Source organism: Diadema antillarum, unplaced genomic scaffold, assembly GCF_040938485.1.
Source record: "Diadema antillarum isolate AM-2024a unplaced genomic scaffold, OU_Dant_1.0 seq00000769_RagTag, whole genome shotgun sequence".
Classification (NCBI taxonomy): Eukaryota; Metazoa; Echinodermata; class Echinoidea; order Diadematoida; family Diadematidae; genus Diadema; species Diadema antillarum.
The window spans coordinates 514,625-539,655 of record NW_027271659.1 but is presented as its reverse complement, the minus strand read 5'-3'; the positions used below and the strand labels follow the sequence as shown (position 1 = coordinate 539,655).

The window sequence follows — 25,031 nt, the reverse complement described above, 5'->3', positions numbered from 1 at the left end:
CGAGAATACAAAAAAGTTAGGCCTACCGACAACAAGTATTCCATCGTTCTTTTTGTATTGGTTGTCATCCACGTTTCATAAGAGGGATGTATATGCAATAACAGCAACGACAGGGCATCAAATTGAAAGAGAGAAGTAACTTATTGTCACCCTGAGTATTGGATATCATGAGATTGACTATTATACAACGGACCCAGACATAAAAAATACGGGATATCAAATTTTCTTTGCGATGCCTGGCGCGACAAGTGATCACGAGGATGCACATATACAGTTACAGGCAAAGACCGGCTGATAAACAGACAGACATACGTACAGACAACATAATAATGTGCTCACCATTATAAACACACTCACACAGACGGCCATCTTGATTCTCAACTGTTACGTCTCTATCATCTTTGGTTTTAAAAGTGTCAGCTAAAAAGTAAATGTTGAGCTTTTGCTTGTATACTTGAAAAAAAGCACGTCAATGAGATTTATTCACGGGCTTGCTATGACTTTTGTGGAGAGGAAAGTAGGGGATAGTTTAAGACGCTTATGATGGAATGTTTCCGTAAGCGCCAAAAACTGTCCCCTATTCCCGTCAGCACCATCACAACAAGAATACGGATGTTCATGGCGCTTAGGGATTATATCAAGTGTAGAAATTTCGTGACCAATGTCTATGCTCTTCAGTGATACATGTACCTTCAAAGCTTATATTATTATATACCTTCATCAAGCCAATTATACAGATCGATAATATCGCATCGTTGCAGAGCTAGGGCGAATCCCGCAAAAGATTGCACGATATTATTGTTGTCATTTTCGAGGAGGCCGTAGAAATCTTTGAAATGATCTATTTGAGATGAGAATATTCATAAGTGATAAATCTGTCATAGAGCCCCATCCCCCCAAAAAAAAAAAATGCTAGCATTCGAATATGCCCTTTAGACAACGTCGAACATAACGAATGTGTCGTAACTTCATTCTCCGAACACTATTATACGCTGAATTACTCCTTGCAACGATGGTCAATGTAATCATTTCAACTTTCAATCCAGTAGACATTATCATTTTTGACCTTTTAATGGAAGCTTGCGTCAGACACGATCAAGTTAAAGCTTACTTAAGTTGATGGGGGTCATGGCTACTAAAGCAAAAAGGTGAGGAACACTGCTGCTGAGTGAGTATATAGGACAGAAATGCAATTAATATATTTTGAAAGCTGAGGATTAATTGTTTAGTGTCGCCATGCAACCTAGATTTATCCACGAAGGACGGACAAGTCAATTTAATTCTGTTCAATCCCGTGGCATCTGTTTGATAAGATCCGTGAACATTATTTAACCCAATAACGCTGTGTAATGATATAATTTATACAATGTTATAATAGTAATGCAATTTGATGATAACTCGTAATGTTACAAAATCTCCACATTTAGCTCACACCTCTCAGTTATTTAAACGATTGAATACACTTAAGCTGCATGATATAAATAAACTTCAAATAACTTCCTTGATGCAACGTTTTCACACAGATACACTCTCTCCTTACATCATGAACATGTTCACATTAAATTCAGATATACACACTCATAACACACGGAGCTGCAATAAAGTTCATCAATGGAAATGTTCTAGTACGAAATTAAAACAAACTCTTCGTCATACAGGACCAGTTTTTTGGAATGCAGTAAACCCAGATAATTATAAGCAACATGATAATTTATCTAAGAAGTAGTATAAAAGACATCTTTTGTCTTTTTATTAAAATCACATTGATGTATTTAACAATCCATTTTATGTTCATTTCGTGTTTTTTCTTGTTTGTTTGATGTTCTTTTGTGTATCTTCTGTATAAAACTGATTTATGATTTCTGAAAATAACTGAGATTTCAATTCTACATGATTTGTAACAACGGTGTATGCGCGCCTACAGACCTTATTTGCTTTTTATGTGTACACCATTTTCCATTTTACTTGTTGCCTGTTGTAATCTGGAACAATTTATGACTGTATTTCTGATGTCGTTGTTGTTTGTTTTATATGTCATTGTTTTTTATGTTCATCTGTAACACTGAATGCTTCATGTTGTTTTCATTGTGATTGAAATGGAAATAAACGAATTGAGACTGAGACTCAATAACGATATACATGGTCGACTCACGCTGGGAGGGAGTGCAGCTAAATGGATACGTGGATCAAATATTTCATATGATTCAAAAAAGTCAACTTGGTCATGATATGGACTGCGTTTTTTGCTGGTTAGTTATAGTTCTTGTCATTTAAGTGTGTTACACAGCCCAGGACAAAGGATAAAATACCAGCTGATCAACGGGCAAATCACTTTCTCTGGCCACTAACATTTCAAGCACACGCTTACGATATGTGGTCTAAAGCATTTTTCTCCTTGTAAACATTCCCATTTATCTGGCGTCGATTATCATCGTTGATAGTAGATTTGTAGGCTATGTTTGCACTGTATATTCTCTCGTCTGTAATGTCCAGAAATATGATTAATGATGTTATTTTGTATTGAAATTTTTAGAAAATATTATTCATGACGTTATTTTGAATCGAAATGATGAAAAATGCAGAAATAAAACCAGAACCGAAACCAAACTGCTATTCTGATTGTAGAATATTTTGCCTTTAGAATTCACTGGGGAAACTATTCGATTCCCCTATTTCTTATTAAATTGATTTTTTTTAACCTTTGGCTTGTATGCTTTTGTCGGTGATTATTATAAAGTCTACAGCCTGGCTTCTGATTGACAGATACGCGATAATGAAAAAAAAACACCTTTATATCTGCCTGTTCACTTTTTGAGGACGTTATCTTCTATGTGAAACACAACCATTAACGACTACGTGTAGAGAATCCATTAGTCGGGATTTTTGCAGACGACAGTTCGCTTTAGGGCAAATGAAGCAGAGCCTTTTCGTACGTCATGTCACAGTGTCGCTCCTAGCTAAAGTGTCTTTAAACTCCAATAAATAAGTTTTGCCAATGCTGAGTTGGCAAATTGGTTTTCATGTAAAATGTTTCTCTTCAAAATCATGCGTACAACCCTCTTTTTTTCAGCAAAGACCTTACGAATCCATTAGTTCTCCTTGCCAGTGTTCTTTCAGTGTGTTTAGCGAGAAAATTGAGAGCAGTCAAGCCACCTTCACTGGGGTCTGATTTCGCTTGCTAATGCCGTCTGTAAGGACCATTAGTGTATTGGCGTGAGTGTTCTTATGTTCTTAAGACAAGATGCTGGGTCATTCTGTAAGACTCTTATGTTGTCAGGTTTACCGTTTACCGTATGAGCCACAATTTCGTTACGTCACAAAGATAAGCAAGACTTCAGGGCTTCATTACCCGTCCTTGTCTTCCACCTGCTGGTCCATATTGTCACAAAATCGGAGAGAAAATCAAAAACACCTTCAAAAGTCTTTTCTTTGCTTTTCTAGAAACTTTTAATGTCCTTTGAATCTACTTGGTCATTTTCCTTTTTCAACTTTTATACTATTTTTGGTTGTGAAACGTCAAAAAAAAAAATCCGTATTTTCTTCACTATAAAAACTCTTAATATAGACATGATAGATATAGTTGGAGCGGAGAAGAATTTCACAACAAAATAGAAATAGTAACAATTTTCTTGTTGCACTTTGTTACTTTTTATATTCTTTATTTCAATTCATTTCTGTTACATTATCTCTTTTTTATTTCAATTTATTTCTGTTGTACCATACATTTGAAGAGTTTGTTCGCAAAAACCGATAAGTCCATTCTTAGAGATTTTGAAGTACGGTCTCTGTCACAAAGTACAAAATAATACCTTTTAAATGATATATTGGTCACTACATATAAAGGTACATTTTTGAAGTCATGGTCAAAAGAAGCAAAAATTATCTTATTATTCTCTTTATTTTTCTTGACCTTTAATCGCAAATATCTCCATTTGCCAAATATGGACTTATCGGTTTTTGCGAACAAACTCTTTATTTTTTTTTCTATTAAAGGAATGTTCCAACGGAAATACATCAATAAAACGGAAATCTCGGGGAAACCTCATTTTCTGCGAAAATTCAGGTTTAACAAACAAATTAGATAAATTATCTACATCACTAAATACGGTTAATTACTGAATGATCGCTTACATTATTATGTTTCATTTTGCGGGGGGCCGTCAGAATAAGGTGACACGACACTTCCTCTTGCGAGAATTGCTCCGGTCTTATTTTCTCCAAGGACTGAGGATTAGGGTTAGGGTTGTGATAGGATTATAGGTTTAGTTTGACGTGAAGATTAGGATGAGGTTCAAGGTTATGTTTGTTGGTAGAATCTATTTTAGCTTATCGTGCAGATATTTCATGGCAGCAGTTATCGCAGGAGGAAGTGCCATGGAACCCAGAATAAAGCTATAAAGATGCTTGAGTAGATGACAGCCATAATTCCTCAGGGCCAATGACTAAAAACACAGTTCTCAATAGGATATACTCAAGGAAGTAAGGCAAAAACAATATTGTGCAATTGTACAGCTTGGGAGGAGGGTTCACGAAAGGTCTGGTCAGATTTTTACATCCAAAGAAAATAAGTGGTGATTAATGTGGTTATGCTTAAACTGAATCTTATATATTCATTTCCGTAGTGTAGTTGTTGTCACTACCCACTACTGAAGTAAAAAGGAAGTTACAAAATAAGGGGATTATATCGAACTCGGCTATTTCCACTCAGCCGATAAAAATTGACGGAAGATTGGTGTGTAGTCAATCCAGTGACACTAGGGTCACATGAATCCGGGATATGGTATCAACGCAGGGGTAGTGGGGATCTTTTGTGTTTGTCCCTATTCTCCTAAATGTTTTCGTATCTGTTTTTACTGCAAAAGTATGCCGGGTTAGCTTTCCAGAAACTTGTGATACTGGGGTAATTTTGCTTTGTATACTTCCCTTCCAAAAGGCCCTGCCTGGTAGGGAGTTAAAATCCTAACCCATTTTCATCCCTGATGGGGGTATCTCTGGAAGAATTTGGAACAAGCATAATTTAATGGTTGACCACCATGTCCTGAGGGGTGGGGGGGGGGGGGAAATCAATGTACCGGTGTGTGTATATATATATATATATATATATATATATATATATATATATACATACAAATAGGAGATCTATGCTGGACCTTCAGTATATAATAACTGATGACAGTGTCCATGAGGCGGGATTATCTCTTTTTTTTTTATTTACCTTTTCGATTTGAACGACTGATTTTGAAATTGCCTTCGTTGAGAATCGCCAGTGATCACTGTAACCTTGATGTCGTCTGTGATACAGATATCCACTCAAAGGTCTCCTTCATTACTGACTTATAAGGCGGAAAAGGTCCAGCTGCTCCACTGGTCACCGATATCCTAATGGCTAGGACTTTACTAATGATGATACCCATTCCTTTCTTCGTGTCTTCGCATAGCTATACAGTATTATCTATTGCTGATCAAGCCAAAGTCTAATTAATCAGATTTGTGATGAGCATGGTAGTATGGTATTTTGGAGAAGGTCATGGACTTTTAAATGGAGAGTTCTGATGGGTTAGACTGCTGCCCGGCATATGCACTGTTGTAGAGGAGATAAGTGATGATATTATGGAACACCTCACCTATGGTGGAAATATGGGGTGATATTCGTTATTCCGAAGATTCGTTATTCCAATAACACATAAATTCTTTATACCAAGATGTTTGCTAATCTGGAAATAAAAAGGTGCGTAATAACGACATTTCGGAAATACTTCATCTCGATTTCAGATTAAGGAATCTTTGGAAAAAAACGACACCCTTTTTTTTTCATTTTAGGATTAACGAATCTTCGGAAATACGACCCTTATTTCATTTCAAGATTAAGAAAGCATGGGAATAACAAACATTCGAAATGGCGAACCTTCCAAGTAACAAACTGTAACTGTTATTGTCAGGGACCTCTGTGATAACAGTAATTCCTACACCAAAGAGCTTATGTAATGGTAGAACAAATAGTGTAACTTTGGTTTGTGAATTTATTTTCTCATCATGATAAGTACAACAAACCAAATTCAACCGCTCGAACTCCTTCTGAACGCTGCAGCTAGATTAGTCACTACTCATCAAACATTTTTCCCAATCCATGCAAATCCCGTACCATTAAAATACTTTTTCCAGCATCAAATCATTGATCCTGTCATTATCACGTCGACTTTTTTTTTCAATATTCTTTTATTTTGTTCAAGTTAGATTTATAATTCTTGGAAAACATCAGCAAAGAGAGAAATATTGATTGGTGCACCATTTTTTCGATTATTCTCAAGTAGAAAAAAATGAGGGAGTGTGTGGGTGTGTGTGTGTATGTGTGGGTGTCTGTCTGTCTGTCTGTCTGTGTGTCTGTTTAATAAGATTGACGCAAGAAGATTTCATCTTCTGGTGGATGAAATTGAAACAAAACTTAACCCTCCTCAACATCACATATTTCTCGTCAGCTATTTGCTGCAAGGTTTCATATCACTGCAGGTTGTCGTTGCTGCAACAAAGTCGGTAGTGGCAGATAATAAAGATGACGTAATTGTTTGTTCGACAATATTAAGTAGAAATTCAGACGAGATTTTTAATGAATCATAAGCCCGTTGGAAGTCCCACCCGCATCCGGGCTCTCTGCAAACAATGTGTGTCTGGCCGGTGTGGTTGTCTGATGAGTGGGGTGTTGAGTTCGTCAGTGGGCGAGGTAGTCTACTGCTGTCAAGAACGGCCCGGCGCTCTCGCGTGGCGGCCTCTCTGTTATGGACGGTCCCGACCGGTGCACTCCCGTGGCGGCCTCTGACCTTAAACGCACATTCATTCAGTTTTACCTCTCTCGGATCGCTTGTAGATTGGCAAAATAAGTTAACCTACTTTTCGTACTCGTCGTGAAAGCTCCACGGATAAAAGGAATGGGTTGACGGAACTGAAGGGACGGGGAGGAAAAAGCATGGGGTTTTTTGAGCGCATGTTTGATTATCATGTCTGTCTGTTTCCTTTATTGGTGACTGTCCTTGAAGGAACGCTTAAATACCCTGGGTTTGGCGGTATGTTTAACCCAGCGGTTTTCCTGTTGCTTGAATAGATTGGACATCTGTCAAACTTAAGTCCTTTCATTCTCTGAGGACGAGTATCCATAGAAGTTCCAAAACGTGGGTGTTAACATTGTCATGAAAACCAGCCTATTCGTTCAAAAATTTGTAGTGCACGCGTAGAGAGAGGTGTGTTATTTTAGCCCGCCCACGACCGATTTTATGCTCTTTGCCGTGCTATGATTCTGACGGGTCTTGGAAACTCCTGCATTAATAGAATGAAATGAATGAAATTATCAGGAAAAGTAAATAAATTAGAGGAAGACTCACAGACAGACAGACAGACAGACAGACAGACAGACAGACAGACAAAGAGATGGACAATGATGTAAACTTCTGTGACCGACCTAAATCCTTCACGACAGTTTATTCAAGTTTGAAACCTTTGTTGATGCCTGCTGCTTTGGTAGTTCGTCCTTGATTGACAAATTTTGCTCGTGGCAAAAGACAATGTTCATATAATTCTTTTGCAAGGGTGAATAACACGATACGCTGAGTCCATATTTTTGTGACCCATACAGCTCAAAACCTAAAATATGTCCCCTTAAGAATTAGGTGTTTTTCGAGAGAGGAGATTCTCAGCTCGAAGTGATACACTGTATTGAGACTCATTTAGGTTATGTTCGTAACTCACAGACATACATGATCAATTTTATTATGATTATGATTTTGAGTTTGGTTGTTATTATTATCATTATTATCTGTTATTATTATTATTATTGTTATTATTATTATCATTATTATTATTATCATTACTAGTATTATTATTATTATTATCATTATTATTATCATTATTATTATTATCATTATTATTATCATCATTATTATTATCATTACTATTATTATTATTATTGTCATTATTATTATTATCATTATTATTATTATTATTATTATTATTATTATTATTATCATCATCATCATTATCTACTCAACATTTCTAGGGAACAAAAGAGTATATCAGTTTCAAAAACAGAAGAGTAGTACTAGAGTGTATAAGAAATAAAACTTACCCTTGTGAGGGATAGAACGTTAGGTGGTAGAGGGCTTAACGGTGTACCATGTATACTTTCTTGGGTATGTATATGGCCCAGAAAAGGACCTATACCCATTCCTGACGATTCGGTAAGCACATAGTTACACACTCAAGAAAGAATGCATGGTTCACCGTTAAAGTCTTCTAACACCCAAATAAAAGTGTTATTGCTTAGCCTTGTTGCTTCTACTATTAAGAAATTATCATACCATTTGCTTCAGATTCTGATTACATCTGAAATGTCATAAGAAGCAGGTTACATTGCACAAGGATCGAGGTTATAGAGTTAACATCACTGGTGTAAATCTAACACAAACGAGCATGACGAGTGGCAATACAGGACCACACCGACAGGTGTAAAGAAAGTATTTTGTGATGGTGTTGAAAAGTGATCATCTGCACTTCTTGGTGTTCATTTGGCACTGTAGCTGGGGATATTTTTGACAATGCACTGGTGTTAATTCAACAATTACACTACATGATGTTGATTTGACACTGTTGGTGTTCATTTCAATGCCATAATACGGGCCACCCAGTGTGAATAGGCGACCACACCCTCTGGTGTTACTGTGGTGTAAATGTGTTCAAAACTTAGCAACTTTATCGGAAAAACTCTTGTTCTTCTTGTTGAAGTTCAAAATCAACAAGAAGAACAGGTACTAATTACCTTAAAAAAAGTGACACCCGTGAGTGTTAATGTAACACCACAAATAATGAGCACCGGAAATCTAACTCCAGCTCGCTGTATCATATTTAACACCCGACAGTTTGCAGTGTATAAAAGTCCTTTACATCTCGTTTCTATGGTGACCGCATCCCGCATTCCGGCATCTCATTTCGTGATATACGCTGTGACTTGGCAAAAATGGTATTTTGGTAGACACTGGTAGAGAGTGCAAAACAATGACCTTGAGTAGCTACTCACGACTGCAATAAAGGAATGAATTTTATCCCAAGTCAAACGAGGGGACTAAAGGAGGCATTTGTTTTCTCTGGTCCTTGTTCTTTTATGTTTGGGTACTTAAACGATGAGTATCTATCCTACAGCCAATGGCAAATGACAGAGGAAACAAAAGTAAAAGCATTGGTAACCATGGCGACACTAACAAACCCAGTCGTGTTACTTACTAATCGAGAAAGAGGTGTGTGTTCGTGATCATTTTAGCGAATTAACACCGTATGTGGGGCAGAAAACAGGGGCCAGCTAGCACGGCGAAATGTCATTCATCAGAGGTGTTTTAAACTGCGCGGAACTAATTAATTGGTTTGCTGACTGACTGACTCTGGCGCAATCTGGGAGCTGTGGTGTAGAAATTAGGTCACCGCAATTCACCGTGACGATACATTTCGCCAAAGCATGATGAGTGCTGGTATGTACGTTACCTGTAAGACTTCAATTTTTAACTCATTTCTTTTTATTTTATTATTCATTAGAAGTTCCAGAGAATGCTGATGTGCTAGCTATCAATTAAGGTCTTAAAAATGACATGAAAGCGACAAGAAGAATCTGCCCATGCAGTCAAAATTTCTGTGGCGTTTCGATCTCGCGTGACAGTTATTATACTCTGATATCATTTATTCATCAACCGGCGATCATTTTCATCAAGCCCTGGCCTCGCTTGATTGAGTGAAGGGGGTATGGCGGGGGGGGGGGGGGGGGGGGTGTTAAAAGCGGCAGGTGGAAGAGCGGCTATCCTCAACAGGGCAAGAGGGAGGCACGTCGGTAACTCGTGGAAAAAATACTCAGCTCTTATCAGAACTTTCATTTTTCGTTCTCGTTCTACATTACTTATTGAAATGACAACATGTTTCTGAACACAAGTCATGCACAGCTTCAAATAAGTTGTGTGCACGTCATTCCAGTTATTCGCATCATACCAAACCAGTTGATTCTTAAGTATGTGGGATTGTTTCCAGTTCAGCGTGAAGTATTTACACCCTAAGGAAATTTGGCTCCTATTTCTTTCAAAATTAGCTCTTAAGATTTAGGTTTTCTCTTCCTTTCTTTTCATTCATTCTGTTGTGCCTCATTCCTTTCAATGGAATACCCTTCAGACAAGTCATGTCATGTTGTTGTGTTTCTCCAGTCTTATTCCGTCCTGTCTTTGTAAACAAGTATATATTTTCATAAGACTCCTATGAGTGGGTCACAGTATACAAGCATGCTTTTTAGTGAACCTCTCAATTTCCTTTTTTTTTTCTCTAAACATTTCTTTGTATTTTGCCGACATGCATGTATATCTTTATTTGTTAACTATTTATCCCTTGCACAGTTGAATGTATGCCCATGTTATAATTCCTAATTTATTCTATGTTATGTTTTGCTGGGAAAAAAAAATTAAAATAAATGAAATGAATTGAATTGAACTGAATTGAATTGAATTGAATTGCATTGAATTGAATTGAATTGAATTGAATTGAATTGAATTGAATTGAATTGAATTGAATTGAACTGAACTGAATTGAATTAATATCCGATATAGGAGAAAATATTTCAACTTCTTTATTTGCTTTGTGATATAGCCTATATCATCTTATCGATTAATGAACAGGATAGGAAAGATCTAAAAGTGGGTATTTATGGGGAAGTACATGCAAAGTAATATCAATGATTATAATGATGTTATCATTTAAAAGCATTTTTCACCTATGCGTATCCAATTTTACGTTTTCAACCCTGGGAAGAGGAAAAGGTACACCAAAGTCCGTTGTAAACGCTAATAATAGTTGCCAGTGTAAGCCAAAGTTTTCCGTGGTATATAGCTGGTATCGTCAATACTTAAATTCCCTCAATGTTATAAATCAATGTAATGTAACTTTTGCTGTCCATTTATCAGTATCCTTCAACAGATATAATGTTGGAAAAACAACCAGAGGGTGTCAACTACATGTAACACTCTCCTATAAGTGTCAGTGTTATGTTCAGTCTTCGTCTCTCAACCTTTTAACGGCTGCACCGCGGAATGCATTAAACACACTACGATTCTCACTACACTCTACACAATACAAACATTACACACTACACATTACACACACAACACACACTACGCATTTATACTATGATTTTCATGTGCTCTATGCGTGACTATATACTCGGGCATTACTCGCTGTTCCCCTTTTGCATTTGAGGGCCAGACTAAACTTCGTGTGATTGTATCTAAATGTATCTTGTTCGTGAAATTCAGAATGTCACGTGAATGACACTACACATACCAAGAGCTGTACAGACATGACAGAAGTGTGGGGTCTTAACAACTTTCATGGGTCTAAAAGTTTATCGAATGCGCGAGTGACATAAAGCAATGTTGTTCATTTCGTTTCACATTTTGAGGATGCTTGAAAAAAAAAAAACCGACTCTCGGTATTGAAAGTGCAAACGAAAGATTATATTAGCCCAAGGCGTATAATACTCGATCCCTGATTTAGCAGCTGGACAGCTCCATTTTATTTCCTTGTTCACTTGTTTCCATTTTCATGGTGCCTGGCTGCTTTCGTGGCTGTTAAAGGGGATGGCTAGTAACTGATCGATGGGAATCAGTGGGAATGCTGGGGACGATTGTTCCAATCCTTGTGGGATTCATTTAAGAGTAAATTATATATCTATTGTTGTGTGATTTTTTTTTTGCTTCATAAAATAGTCTCATATTCAAGTAATGTGCACTTTAAGGTTTCCAGGTTAGCATGCCTGTACAGTGACGGGCGATCGTTTACGGCCCATGAATCCAACAAGGATAGGAACAATCATCCCCCAGCATTCCTACTGATTCCCAATGGTCAGTATTAAGAATTAGCCATCCCCTTTAAAACGTGACCTAGCGCCCCCTTTATTTTTTTTAAACATAAGAAATAAAATGAAAAAATGGGGGCATGTGCCCCCCCCCCCCTCCTTTAATTTTGTAAAGGCATCCCCTCTTTACGGAATTCCTGGATTCGCTCCTGTACTCCAACATGAGGAAGCTCTCTGAAGTTCAGGAAATGATCGTGCAATCAAACCGCCAAACATTTTTTTCCCCACCAAAATATAGTATATCCCCGCATCGATTACTCACTGGATCTTGTTTATGAAATGAGAGACGAATCAGTCAGTCAGTGTGGAACAACAGATAGTAGGACTTGAACGTGTTTTGCCAAAAGACATGCTGGTCATGTTTCGATATGACTGGAAAATGTCCCTTTTAACAATCATGAAGCCATGATCACAGTGTTCATAACGGACCCATGCCAGAAATGATCTGCAAAATTTTCTTATTATACGCTCTATGTGACATCCAATGACGCTTTAGAGAAGAAAGGTTTTATGTCATGTTCAATAAACCACTTCGTAATTAGCCTATTATAGTGCACGTTCCCCCAGATTACCTTCCTTTTCTTCATTTCAATAGGTATATTAATCGTTATCAAAGCGTCATAATGCATTAAGCTTGCCCGACGTAATGATTTATGACATTTTAAACAATCAGTGCTTTAGCTCAGTCGGCATTATAATTGTTGGTATAGCGCGTTTGTTACTATGACAATTGCCACTCTTATAGCAAGATTTGATATCATATCAACTTTTATGTAATGGAACCCAGATCCAAGATACCCTGGTTTGAATCCCAAGTCTGGACTGAGCAATATTGTGTGTAATCATATATACCGTCCCCTCTAGCAAGAGGCAAAACACTCTGTTCCTCGGATAGGACATAAAATAGACGGAGGTCACGTGTTTAAGAGAGAGCCACAACTTACGCACTTAACCCGTTCCATACTGAATTCTGAAGTATCCATAGACATTATACACTAGCAACCAGGTTCCAGTATGAAATGGGTTAAAAGATCTCGCGTCATTCATCGGTGTTCATTCATTGTAAAGAGCGGGGTGCCTAACCAGGTAAAGTGATGGTCCCCCTCACACCCACCTTGACCCCACGGCCCATGGAAGACCAGCTATAGCGCAGCTGAACATGGGCAATATCTAGCCGTCTTCTCGGATGGAAGATGAAACGAACAAACAAACAAACAAACACAAACAATATGAACTTGTGTATAGACCGGGTGACCAAAATGACCAGTCAGTTAACATGTGGAATAGCATCCATTTCGCCGTTTTGTATTGACAAACTTGTTCTACTATTATTGAAAAATACTAAGTAGGCTATACGGAACACTTGTTCATTGGCAGGTGGATGTGTTATAGCAAGCACCATTTATAAATATATAGGAATACATGAACAAGCAATACAGCATAGGTGCTTATACATCAATGTCAGTAGTGGATTAAATAAAAAACAACCACAGCACTAACATGCCTGTTATCACACATGACCTTTAATGCTCATCCTGCATCCGCAAAGTGAAACAAAGAGCTGGTCTGATTAGACGTATTAACATTGAATAAACCTGACAGTGAAAGGGTGAACGAAATCTTGCAAATTTGCATGATTGCGCGAAATTTAAACTCACTTTCAAAATAGATGCCACTGCCCCATATCTGTCGCTTGCTGTATAAAAAACACAACAATTAAACAAAGAAGAGAAGGCATCGAAAAGATCACTATTTCAGCTACCGTATCTATTGTTTCATTCTTCAGACGTCATCACTGCTGAATAATGTCGGTTTACTGCTAAATTATGTAAAAGAATGATAATTTGTAAAGGTATGTGTACAAGCGGATAACTATACATGTGAGACTTCAACATTATACCGACAGTAAGTTAAAGGAAAAGTCCACCTTCATAGACATGTGGATTGAGTGAATGCACCACTATCAGCAGAAAACATCAGTGAGAGTTTGAGAAAAATTGGACAACCTGTTAAAAAGTTATGAATTTTTGAAGTGTCTGTTCAGTCACTGCTGGGTGAGAAGTCTACTACAGCCTGTGACGTCATATGTGTACAACGATAGTATAGAGAAAGCATAAAGAAAATTCAGCATATTTTCACTTTTCTCGCATACTAAAAGGACGCTTGACTTGCCTCTTTGAGAAGGCAAGGGGAATAATGTAACCCTTAACATATCAGCGACAAGTCCAGGAAATGTGCACTTTTTTTCAAGAAATACATATTTGTGAAATTCTCTTTATATTTTTTTTCCTCATATCGTTGTACGCATGTGACATCATACACTGTAGTAGTCTTCTCATCCAGCAGTGACTGCGCAGACACTTTAAAAATTCATAACTTGTGAATGGATTGTCCGATTTTCCCCAAACTTTCACTGATGTGTTCTAATGATATTACTGTATTCAATCATTCCACATGTTTATGCAGGTGAACTTGTCCTTTAAGTATGATTTATATGTGATTGTGACTGTGGCGATAGGGAATATATACTCATTGAAGAACAGATGACAAAATGTATGATTCTTTATCGTTCTAAAGTAGAGTCCGATCTCAATTGAATGTCACCGTCCTGTTCTGATATTTATCAATCATGCACGTATTCATATACAGGGAAATTTAAATCAAATCCAGTTATATGCACGGACACACATTCAATGTATTCGCTTTCCCGCGCTTTCTGCTGTGTTGTTTCTTTGTTTGTTTGTTAAATCCAATCTCACTACGGATAGGCAGGGGACTAAATCCATGGCCTGTTTATATACACTGCAAAAAGTCCGGTGTTAAATAGGAAACACCGAGCTGGTGTTAAATTTCCGGTGCTCATTTATGGTGTTAGATTAACACCTCCGGTGTCATTTCAAAATATAAAATTGTTTTTTGAATAGTTTCTTAGTTACTGCACTTCTTGTTAATTTTGAGCTTCAACAAGACGATAAAGAATCTTCCGATAAAGTACTTGATTTTTGAAAAAAAAATGTGTAAACACATTTACACCATAGTAACACCAGTTGGTGTGGTCTCCTATTGAAGCTGGACGGGTGTTATACCATTGAAATTAACACCACCAATATCAAATCAACACCATGCGGTGTCATTATTGAAATAACTCTAGCGCAGTGTCAAAAATATCACCAGCCACAGTGTCAAATTAACACCACGAAGTGCCAGGTGAACACTTTTTAACACCATCACAATACATTTTCTACACCTGTGGGTGTGGTCCTCTATTGAAACTTGATCGGTGTTAGATTTAACATCCATGGTGTTAAATCTAACACCGATGTTTTTACAGTATAGCCATTCGAGGTTCTACTTCTTCGTGTATTATTCAGTCTGCGTCCTTCTATCTATAGCTGATAAAAACATGTTGAATAAACGGGTAGATGTGGCAGGCAGACATTGGTGTTATATTGAAGACTTCAAACCAGTTGCTCACGCAAAGTTCAAGTTGACTCAACGTATGCATTTGAAAGGGTAAATGATCAGATGATTGAAAAATCTTAAAGAATAGAAAAATTTTATGGAATTCCAAAGTTTCACAATAATTTGCTAAAAAACGATCCGTATCGAGAACAATCGTAACAAAGACAAATCAAATGCCGTGATATCATGTCTCCCTTCGATTCACTTATTATTCCGATATCATTCATTTGCATTAAAGAAGAAGAGTATTTTGTCCTTCACATCAAATAGAGTATGCAAACGATTATATTGAGCTTACTTTCTAAAGCAGGGTAGTGAGTTGATGAATTGACTGAAAAAAAAAACCCCGTGTTGTTAAAAAAGGAGACAGAGGTAAACCCAAATTGAAGAGTTGAATACCCCCCTGGTTTAAAATACTGTCAATATGCACTTGCGATACGGACAAATATTACTATTTCGCAAATAATGTTGAACACACAAAAAAGTCCAAAGATTTCTCCTCTCCTGCACATCAAATGTGCAATTAAAAAGAACTACTAACTGCTCTGTTTAACATCATTCTTGATATCATAGGCGCCGGAAGTGGGGGGGCAGGGGGGGCGGCCGCCCCCCCAATCCAAAAAGTGGGGGGGCAAAACGCATTTTTGCCCCCCCAAAAAGCCCCCCCCCCAAAAAAAAAAAATAATAATGATAATAATAATAATAATAGAAATAAATGAATAAACAAAGAAAATAAAGTAAATATGTATACATATGAATAAAAGGGAAAAAATATGGCTACAAACGGCAGCTTTTGGACTGTAAAATGTCAAAATTTTCGAGCTCGCTCGCTTCGCTCGCTCGCATCCAGCAGTTGAGCCCGGTGCGCCTCCCCCTTAATTTCTAAAGCGAAAAACATAGCTACGACGGCAGTTGTTGGACTCTAGAATGCCAAAATTTTCAAGCTCGCTCGCTTTGCTCGCTCGCGTTGAATCGTTATGCCATTCTCCTAATGTTGCTGACAGTAATTGCCAGTAGTTGCGCCCGATGCCCCCACCCCTTAATTTCCAAAGCGAAAGATAAATATAGCTACAAACGGGAGTTTGGGGAGTGTAAAATGTCGAAATTTTCAAGCTCGCTGGCTTCGCTCGCTCGCATTGAATCGTTATGCCACTCTCCTAATGTTGCTGCCAGTAATTGCCAGCAGTTGCGCCCGATGCCCCCCCCCCCTTAATTTCCAAAGCGAAAGGTATAGTTACAAACGGGAGTTTTTGGACTGTAACATGTCAAAATTTTCAAGCACGCTCGCTTCGCTCGCTCGCATTGAATCGTTATGCCACTCTCCTAACGTTGCTGCCAGTAATTGCCAGCAGTTGCGCCCGATGCCCCCCCTTAATTTCCAAAGCGAAAGATATAGCTACAAACGGGAGTTTTTGGACTGTAAAATGTCAAAATTCTCAAGCTCGCTAACTTTGCTCGCTCGCATTGAATCGTTATGCCATTCTCCTAATGTTGCTGCCAGCAATTGCCAGCAGTTGCGCCCGATGCGCCGCCCCATTAATTTCCAAAGTGAAAGATGTAGCTACAAACCCCAGTTTGGGACTGTAGAATGTCAACATTTTCAAGCTTGCTCGCTTCGCTCGCTCGCATTGAATCGTTATGCCATTCTCCTAATGTTGCTGCCAATAATTGCCAGCAGTTGCGCCCGATGCGCCCCCATTTATTTCCAAAGCGAAATATATAGCTACAATTAAAACTCCAGTTTTGGAACTGTAGAATATCAAAATTTTCAAGCTCGCTCGCTTCGCTCGCTCGCATTTTATTGTTATGCCATTCACCTTATGTTGCTGACAGTATACAATTTGTCGATCGTTTCACACCGTCATTCCATAATCCATGTAAGGAAAACTTACAATGTTCCTCAATGACTGCGTTGTTGAATGTATCACATTCCGTAATGTATTGTAGTCCCATTATTGCTCACACACACACGCACAAGCATACAGAACGTCAAAATTACTTTATGGTTCCCCCCATGTTTCGACCCACCGTACGCCACTTTACATATATATATATATATATATATATATATATATATATGTATATATATATATATATATATATATATATATATATATATAATAGATGTGTGTGCGTGTGTGTGTGTGTGTGTGTGTGTGTGTGTGTATTGTTTAACATATGCATGGTCTAATCTTGAGCCCCCTCCAATGTTTGCCCCCCCAATCCAAAACTGCTTCCGGCGCGCCTGCTTGATATAGTATCAACGCGCACATGGAGTGGTAATTGATTCTTGTTTATATAAGGGACCCTTGTAATACTCTGCTACCATGCTTGTCATTTGCCCGTGTTATGCTGGTTCTCACAGTAGGTCAGTCGGGCGGATATCCTCCCCGATACTGGGCCGCTTCGGGGGAGACTATCACACTATGGGCTTCTAACATCCTTCCTGTGAGAATCAATGAAAATAATGAGTGTGATGTGTCATTTTACAGAGGACGCGAACCAGTCTGTCAGTTTCAAAACATGTGTATAGTTCTCTGACAGCGTCGGATGTTTGAAAATGAACTTTTATTAGTATCATAATTCTTTGGGCGATAGTTAACCCGCCCCCACTCATTTTCTACCAGCTTCTTCGACATAGATATTTTTTTACGATTCTTGCGTGCTACAACTCTGTAAGGAAATGTGATATCAGTTACTTCTGTTGTATCATTTTACTGGGAGGCAAAAGACAAAAAGACAAATGAGAGCAAAGGAAGTGTTGTTCCTAGCCACGTTTTATGGGGCATTTTGCAACTGTAAGCAGATATAGGTGACAACATGATTAATTGGGTTATATACTAAAGTGCACTCTGCAATACGTTGAACTTAAAACGTAGTATTACAGGCGACAATGGGCCAGACTTGCGTGATTTATTACGGGGCACTGTTATCTCCGTTTAAGCTGCTGGTATATTAAGGGAACATTAACTATAAATTCACATGATTCGCTCAAAGTGGAAGTATCAATATCCTCCACTATATGCCCGTCTGATGTTAATGCTCGCATTAATGTCGGGTTTCATGTCAGATCAACACCGACATAGGCAATATAGGTATATTATTTCTCTCTTTCTCTCTCTGCTTATGTTTATTTTTCATGTCATTTCCTTTTGTGTGTGTGTGTCAGATAGAACTATAACTGCATGCTGTTCGACTATGTGGAATCTGATGGGATCAACAAGCTTCGAACTTCCATTGGCTTTTGTCTCCGTCAGATTTATCACAGAGTGTCATAAATCTTTATTTCCTATTGGACTGTGTCGATCTTATTGATACTGTGTCAATAAACTGCTCAATATGCAAACAATATATATATATATATATATATATATATATATATATATGTGTGTGTGTGTGTGTGTGTGTGTGTACTTTATTGTGTGAATATATATTATATAAACATTTATACAGCTCTATTATATTCATCCATTTACGTACACTTTCAGTGGATTTTCTAAGACTCACAATAAGCGTGAAATGAAAGGGAAATACCGCAGATTATGGGATGTTACTAATAAAGCTTAAAGTGAAAAAGGCATGCCCATGCACGTTGTAGCGTGAAGAGGATATACACTCAGACTAATACCATTTATATTGTATACAGTTTCGCCGTTCCCCATTCATGATATATACCTGTTTACTCTCTTCACATAACAGAGAGATTGATAACAATGTATTTTCTCCCTCTCTCTATCGCTCCCCCTCTCTCTCTGAAACCGATACTTCCGACTGGGTATCCCATGTAGTCAATAATATTCATCCTAATAGTGGTCATCCTAGAACGAAGACCAAATCTCTTACAAGCTGATAACGTGAAGACAGCATCCGGACCAATGTTCAAGTGTGATTAATCTGAATACTTCTTTTCTACCCCCCCCCCTCTCTCTCTCTCTCTCTCTCTCTCTCTCTCTCTCTCTCTCCCATTCTATTTCTTCGGCAGTGCAAATGAGGGAAGCAAAACAAATTACTACAGACTTAAAATTAACCAAAGCGAAGTTGTGGATTTCACCGAAGTGAAGCAATTATTTATGATAGGCCTATTTTCCATTCAATCCATTTACTTAGAGAAGGAAAACCTTTAAACTTTCGAACTTTCACTTTCCACTCTAAAATTAGAAACAAAAGGCCCTCACACTTTAAGTTTGCCCTCAATGAATAGAATTGTAATGATAATACTAGTACAGTGGTAGGTATTTCTTCTAATCTCGCGTCCAATAACAAAAAGAGACATTCCAGCGTTTCAAGTATTAGTTTCAGGAAACGATTTATTTGGTCATATACATTTATCAATAATGACAACGCAAGGTGTTTGCCCTCAATGAATAGAATTGTTATGATAATACTAGCGCAGTGGTAGGTATTAATCGTCTAAATCTTGCGTCCAATAATAAAAAGAGACATTCCAGAGTTTCATGTATTAGTTTCGGGAAACGATGTAATTGATCATATTCATTCGTCAATAATGACAACGCGAGGTTTGTTTGTTTGTTTGTTTTTTTTTATTGTTCCATATTCCACATTTCGACAAATACATAAAACATAAACATCACAATACAAAAGCCTGGATGAATTGTCACGTACAGCTTATAAGACAATAAAACATGTGAAATATGAGGAATCTACATAGAAGCATTGCTTGTAGGGTGTAGATTCCCAGATGCGGATGTGAGATTATTTCTTACTTGGGTATGTAATTAAAGGAATGACAATTTCTGAATTGGAGAAATATAAACGCCAAAAAGTAAAAAGAAAAAGAAAAAGAAAACAATGAAAACAATGTCCGCGGCACAGACTTCTTGAGTGTTGCGTGATCACCCGAGCGAGGTACAAGTCAGATGCAGTGTACAATAGCAGAGATACCAAATGTGTACAAGGAAGTTCAGGAGATAATACAGAAATCGCGAGCGTGATCAATCGCGAGGTGATCAAGTTAAAGAGACTGTGAAATACGGGTTGAGATGAGGATTCAGCGTGTATAACGTTTATCAAGATATTCAGAAATCACTCTATGAAATGTTAAAGAACATACATTCCAAGGGGATTCAAAAGTTTATTCGATGAAAATCGGTTTTGAAATGACTCAGATATCTATAAAAAAAAACAAGGTAAAACAAAGAGATCCTAATAAAAGTCGAGCCCTGTTAATTTTATTAGGATCACTTCTCTTTTTTTTTTGATATCTCAGCCATTTCAAGACCAATTCTTATCAAATAAACGTTGAATCCTTCTTGAAATTACATACTCTTTTATATTTCATAAGAGGTTTCTCATTATCTCACCAAAAGAAAAAATATTATAAACCTGAATCCTCACCTCAATGTCCCACATGCCTCCCATTAATGACTTGCGCATTTACATCCTTAACTGGATTTTATCTTTGAGATGAATGACGGTAATGAAGTGTGTATTCCTTAACATCTCATCATGCCTTTTTAATGGAAAGTATTGCAGTTGTCTAAACCACAGTTACGCCTAAGTGACATGAGATTTGCACCAGAATCTGCATAATTTGATCTTGATTAAATCACCAGGCGGATTGATGGCTCGCAGTGCTGGCTGTTGTGACTGGTTGCTGTTGATGTGTGTCGTATATTGTTCAGCAGCTCAGTCTTTATAGCACATGCTCTCGCTCAAGCAGAGAGGATAGATTTGATGGACAGATAGGGAGACGATGTCTACGTCTTGGCTAGATATTATGCTGAACCCCATAACCGCGCTACTTGACATGGTTATACTGTATAAACTGTTATTTTCGCAAGGGTTTCATTTTCGCGAATTTTGCGAATCACTATTGGACGGCGAATTTTAGCCACGCGCAAGAATATCTCAAACTGACCTAGGCAATAATGCACTTATGATAGCCGAAGTGTCGAAAACACAAAAATAGCATCTTGCGAAAATGTCCTCGATCCACCTCCTCATTCTCGAAAATATCTGTTCACGAAAATAACAGCTTGTGCAGTGCACATAGCTCTTGATATACGTACGCCCATTAATGTACATGTAGTTCTGTCAAGCAGCGTAACATTGAAATTTTGCAACATCACAACACAGGGCGATAATAGTCGTAAATCGCTTCCTATTATTTTGACCCGGCCGTCAAAATGACCAGTGTACCTGACCAACAGGAACACACGGAACTCGTCTGTTGTTTGCTCTTTCAATCTCTAAAGGGCTTTTTACACTTGTAAATTTTTGCTTAGTCCCGTACCAAGCAACGGTGGGGCTAAGGGGGGCCTTAGCCCCACCGTTGGTACGGGACTATCCTTAGCCCACTTTCTGTTTACACTCGTTTTTGCCAAAGTGGGCTAGCCCCACCGATAGTCCGGTACTTTCTGGCCCTGCAAAATAGCAGGGTTAGCACCGCAATTGCGGTGCCAAGCAAGTGAGTGTAAACAGAACGAAAAAATAATCCGGGGCTAAGCGACGGAGACGAAGTCCGACCCCCACTGACCAATCAGAAACGAGGTAATCAAGGGCTGCCGTCGCGTGCGTGTACGTGTACAGTGCACAGCGTAATCATGAAGATTCATGTGGTTTGGAAAGTCCGGGGCTAAGAAATACGAGTGTATAAAGTCAGTTTTCTCCTTAGCCCCGGACAAGAGATAGTATGGGACTAATTGGCCAGTGTAAAAAGCTGAAAAAAATTGGTACGGGACTAACAATAGTCCTGGGTCAGAGAAAGTCCGGGGTTAAGACACACAAGTGTAAAAAGGGCTTAATTGGAAGGTCTTAAAGGGATCGTATGGTTTTGGTCAAGACCTAACTTTAGTTGCATGAAGGTTTGCATGGTGAAGTACTAGTAAATGAGGGAGAAAGGTTTGCGTTTTATGGTGTCACCGCAAACTTTTCTCCCTCACCTAACTTTAGGTTTCTAACAGTTTTTGGCGATATAATGAGAAACCTCTCATTAAATACGAAAGAGCATATTATAATTCCAAAAGGAATTCAACGTTTATTTGATGAAAATTGGTTTTGAAATGGCTGAGATATCCAAAACAGAGCAATCCTACTCTTATTTTGTTTTTTGGATGTCTCAGGCATTTCAAAACCGATTTTCATCTAATAAACTTTGAATTCCTCTTAGAACGGTATGTTCTGTATCATTTCACAAGTAGTTTCTTGGGATCTCGCAAACACTTAAAAGCCTAATTCACATCTCCACCAATACTCTACTTTCCCTTTAAAGGACGAGTTCACCCAAATATACATGTGGATTGAGTGAATTTATCGATATTCGTTGAACTCATCACTGCAACACTGTCATGTTTAAGTACATATAGTGCGTAGTTGGCATGAGTTCACAGTCGATATTAAAGTGAAATAAGAGCGTAATGATATCAACGCAATAATACGTATTTATATACTGTCAAGAGACAACGGGGTGGTACCGGAAGCTGTCAAGAGAAAGAGAGGGACAGAAAGAGAGAGAGAGAGAGAGAGAGAGAGAGAGAGAGGAGCGGGGGGGGGGGAGAAGAGATGCAGAAGAGGGTATATTGAACACCAACATTTTAAGCAAAGTCATGTAATAAGATAATATAGCGACTAGGATTCAATCTGTGTCTTACGTGCAAAAGTGCCAAGATTTTGTTCCTTATCGTGCGTCTCCCTTTAAACTGTATAAAATGACCTTGCAAAACCATAATGATGATGATGATAGAAATATAAAAAGACTATCCTTTTTTCTCTCTTTGTCTTTCTCTGCCTTCAGGTGTTTGGTGTCTTGCGGCTCTCCTTGGACTCCCCCCGCTCACAAGAGGCTGGGGCGAATATGGTTTCCTTCCCAACCAGTCCTTCTGCTTCTGTAGCTGGAGGACTAACATTTACTACACCTTCTTCATGGTAGGAGTCTGTTTCGGCGGTCCGTGCTCGGTGATGACGTTTTGCTACGTCAACATTCTCCGTGTTGTGCGTCAGAGTCGAAAGCGCGTCGCCAGTAACCCAGCTTCCATGCAAAAGCGACCGAAGCCGCTGGAAAGCCCGGCGCCGTCCTTCGCGGCCAACGGGACCCCACCTCGGAAGTCTTCACAGGAGTCGAATCAGATGCCAGCAAGCGACGCGCGGGAAAAACTTCGCTCCCAGCTCAATGAGCTTCTCCGCGCGCAGACCATCGCCATGGCGCGCAATGATCTGTCAGGGAGTGGTCAATTCGACGCACCTGACACGTCGGAGCCCAAAAGTGTGCAGGACGCCGTGCGTGAAAGTGCGGAAAGTACTCCAGAGAAGCAGTTAAATTCAGGGAGTGGTCCAACGCGGGAAATTAAGTGGATTGTCCCGCGCAAAGGATCCAAAGGGACGATCGCTTCGGACGATGAAGACAGAAACAGTAATAATGCGCGGAAAGATGGCGGGAAAGGTAGGTGTGTTTCTCCAAATGAGCGATCGGCACTCACAAGACCTAAAACGCGAAAGAAGAATCGCTCGGAATCAGAGAGGCGGCGGAAAGAAGAGGAACTTAAACTAACAAAGTCCTTTCTCGTCGTCATCTTTGTGTTTATTATCTGTTGGCTTCCTTTCTGTATCACCATGTTCTGGAGTGTCTTTTCCGAAGAAGACGACGCGGTGCCACGCCCCGTCGACATGGGTTCACTGCTCCTAGGGTACCTTAACAGCTGCTGTAACCCAATCATCTACGGAGTCATGAACAAGCGTTTCCGTGCAGGCTACAAAAACATCCTATGTGGTTGGAGGAAGAGTAAGGAGTCTGGTAGCAATAACCAGGCAACGGGCATACATCTCAACACATCTACGATGGGCTCGATCGGATAACACATCCTGCCTCACAAATGATAGAGAAGTTACATATTTTGCAATCATATTGATCGATTCACTTCGGCACATTCCTGAGTCACGATTTCTCCAGGACGGCGATAATTAGCAGAAGCAGGGCATTGTTGTCAACACTGACAATGATGACCGACCCACCCCATGCTTTCGGCCTGTCATTCGGCAGTTGTTCGGAAAAAAGCAGCAGTAGGGAGTTTTCGCAAGCACGACGCGGCAAGGATTTTAGCGTATCGTGTGCAAAATTTGCTTCTGCGCATGATCAAATCCCAGAAACGTCCCGTCCTGGGGAAATCGAGTACGGTATTCAGCCAAAATAGCGTTCGGTCCCGATGCTGGGCAGCGAGTGAGCCAGTCAGCCAGCCAGCCAATCAGCGATCTTGTCCCCACGCCTCCGTCCTGTACAGGAAAGCGAAACTGCTCAGATATGGGGACGGGAGTCTGAGTACGGGGACGGGAGTCTGAATACGGGGACTATCACAGCTGATTGCTTCCGCGTATTCTCGGTCTTCCCGTTGTGTAGCGAAAACTCCCTACTTATGATTTACGCAGGAGCCTACAAACGGATAAAAGGAAAATGACAATTGCTGAATGGGAAGTCACCAACCCAACCCGCTTCTTTCAATCACCCCCCCCCCCCATTCTATTTCTTTTAATGTGTTACCCTTTTTAATTAGCAGGTGCCTCGGACACATTGGCAGAGTAATGAAAAATCAAGGGTGTGCTGCTATGGCTAAATGCCATCAGCGTTCTCTTCTCGTACCTTTTTGAATCATTCTTCTATATACACACGTTATTGACTATTTGTCGGTCCAGTTTC

General features: G+C 39.0%; 1 protein-coding gene across 1 annotated transcript in view; it reads left to right on the top strand.

Moving 5' to 3' along the window:
- The window catches only part of LOC139738831 (uncharacterized), a 39,227-nt gene extending 15,031 nt beyond the window's left edge, over positions 1 to 24,196 (top strand). The window contains exon 2 of the mRNA XM_071649466.1: positions 23,139 to 24,196. Within this exon, the coding sequence (XP_071505567.1) occupies positions 23,139 to 24,196 (1,058 nt within the window). The remainder of the gene's footprint in view (positions 1 to 23,138) is intronic.
- Positions 24,197 to 25,031: the final 835 nt, after the last annotated feature.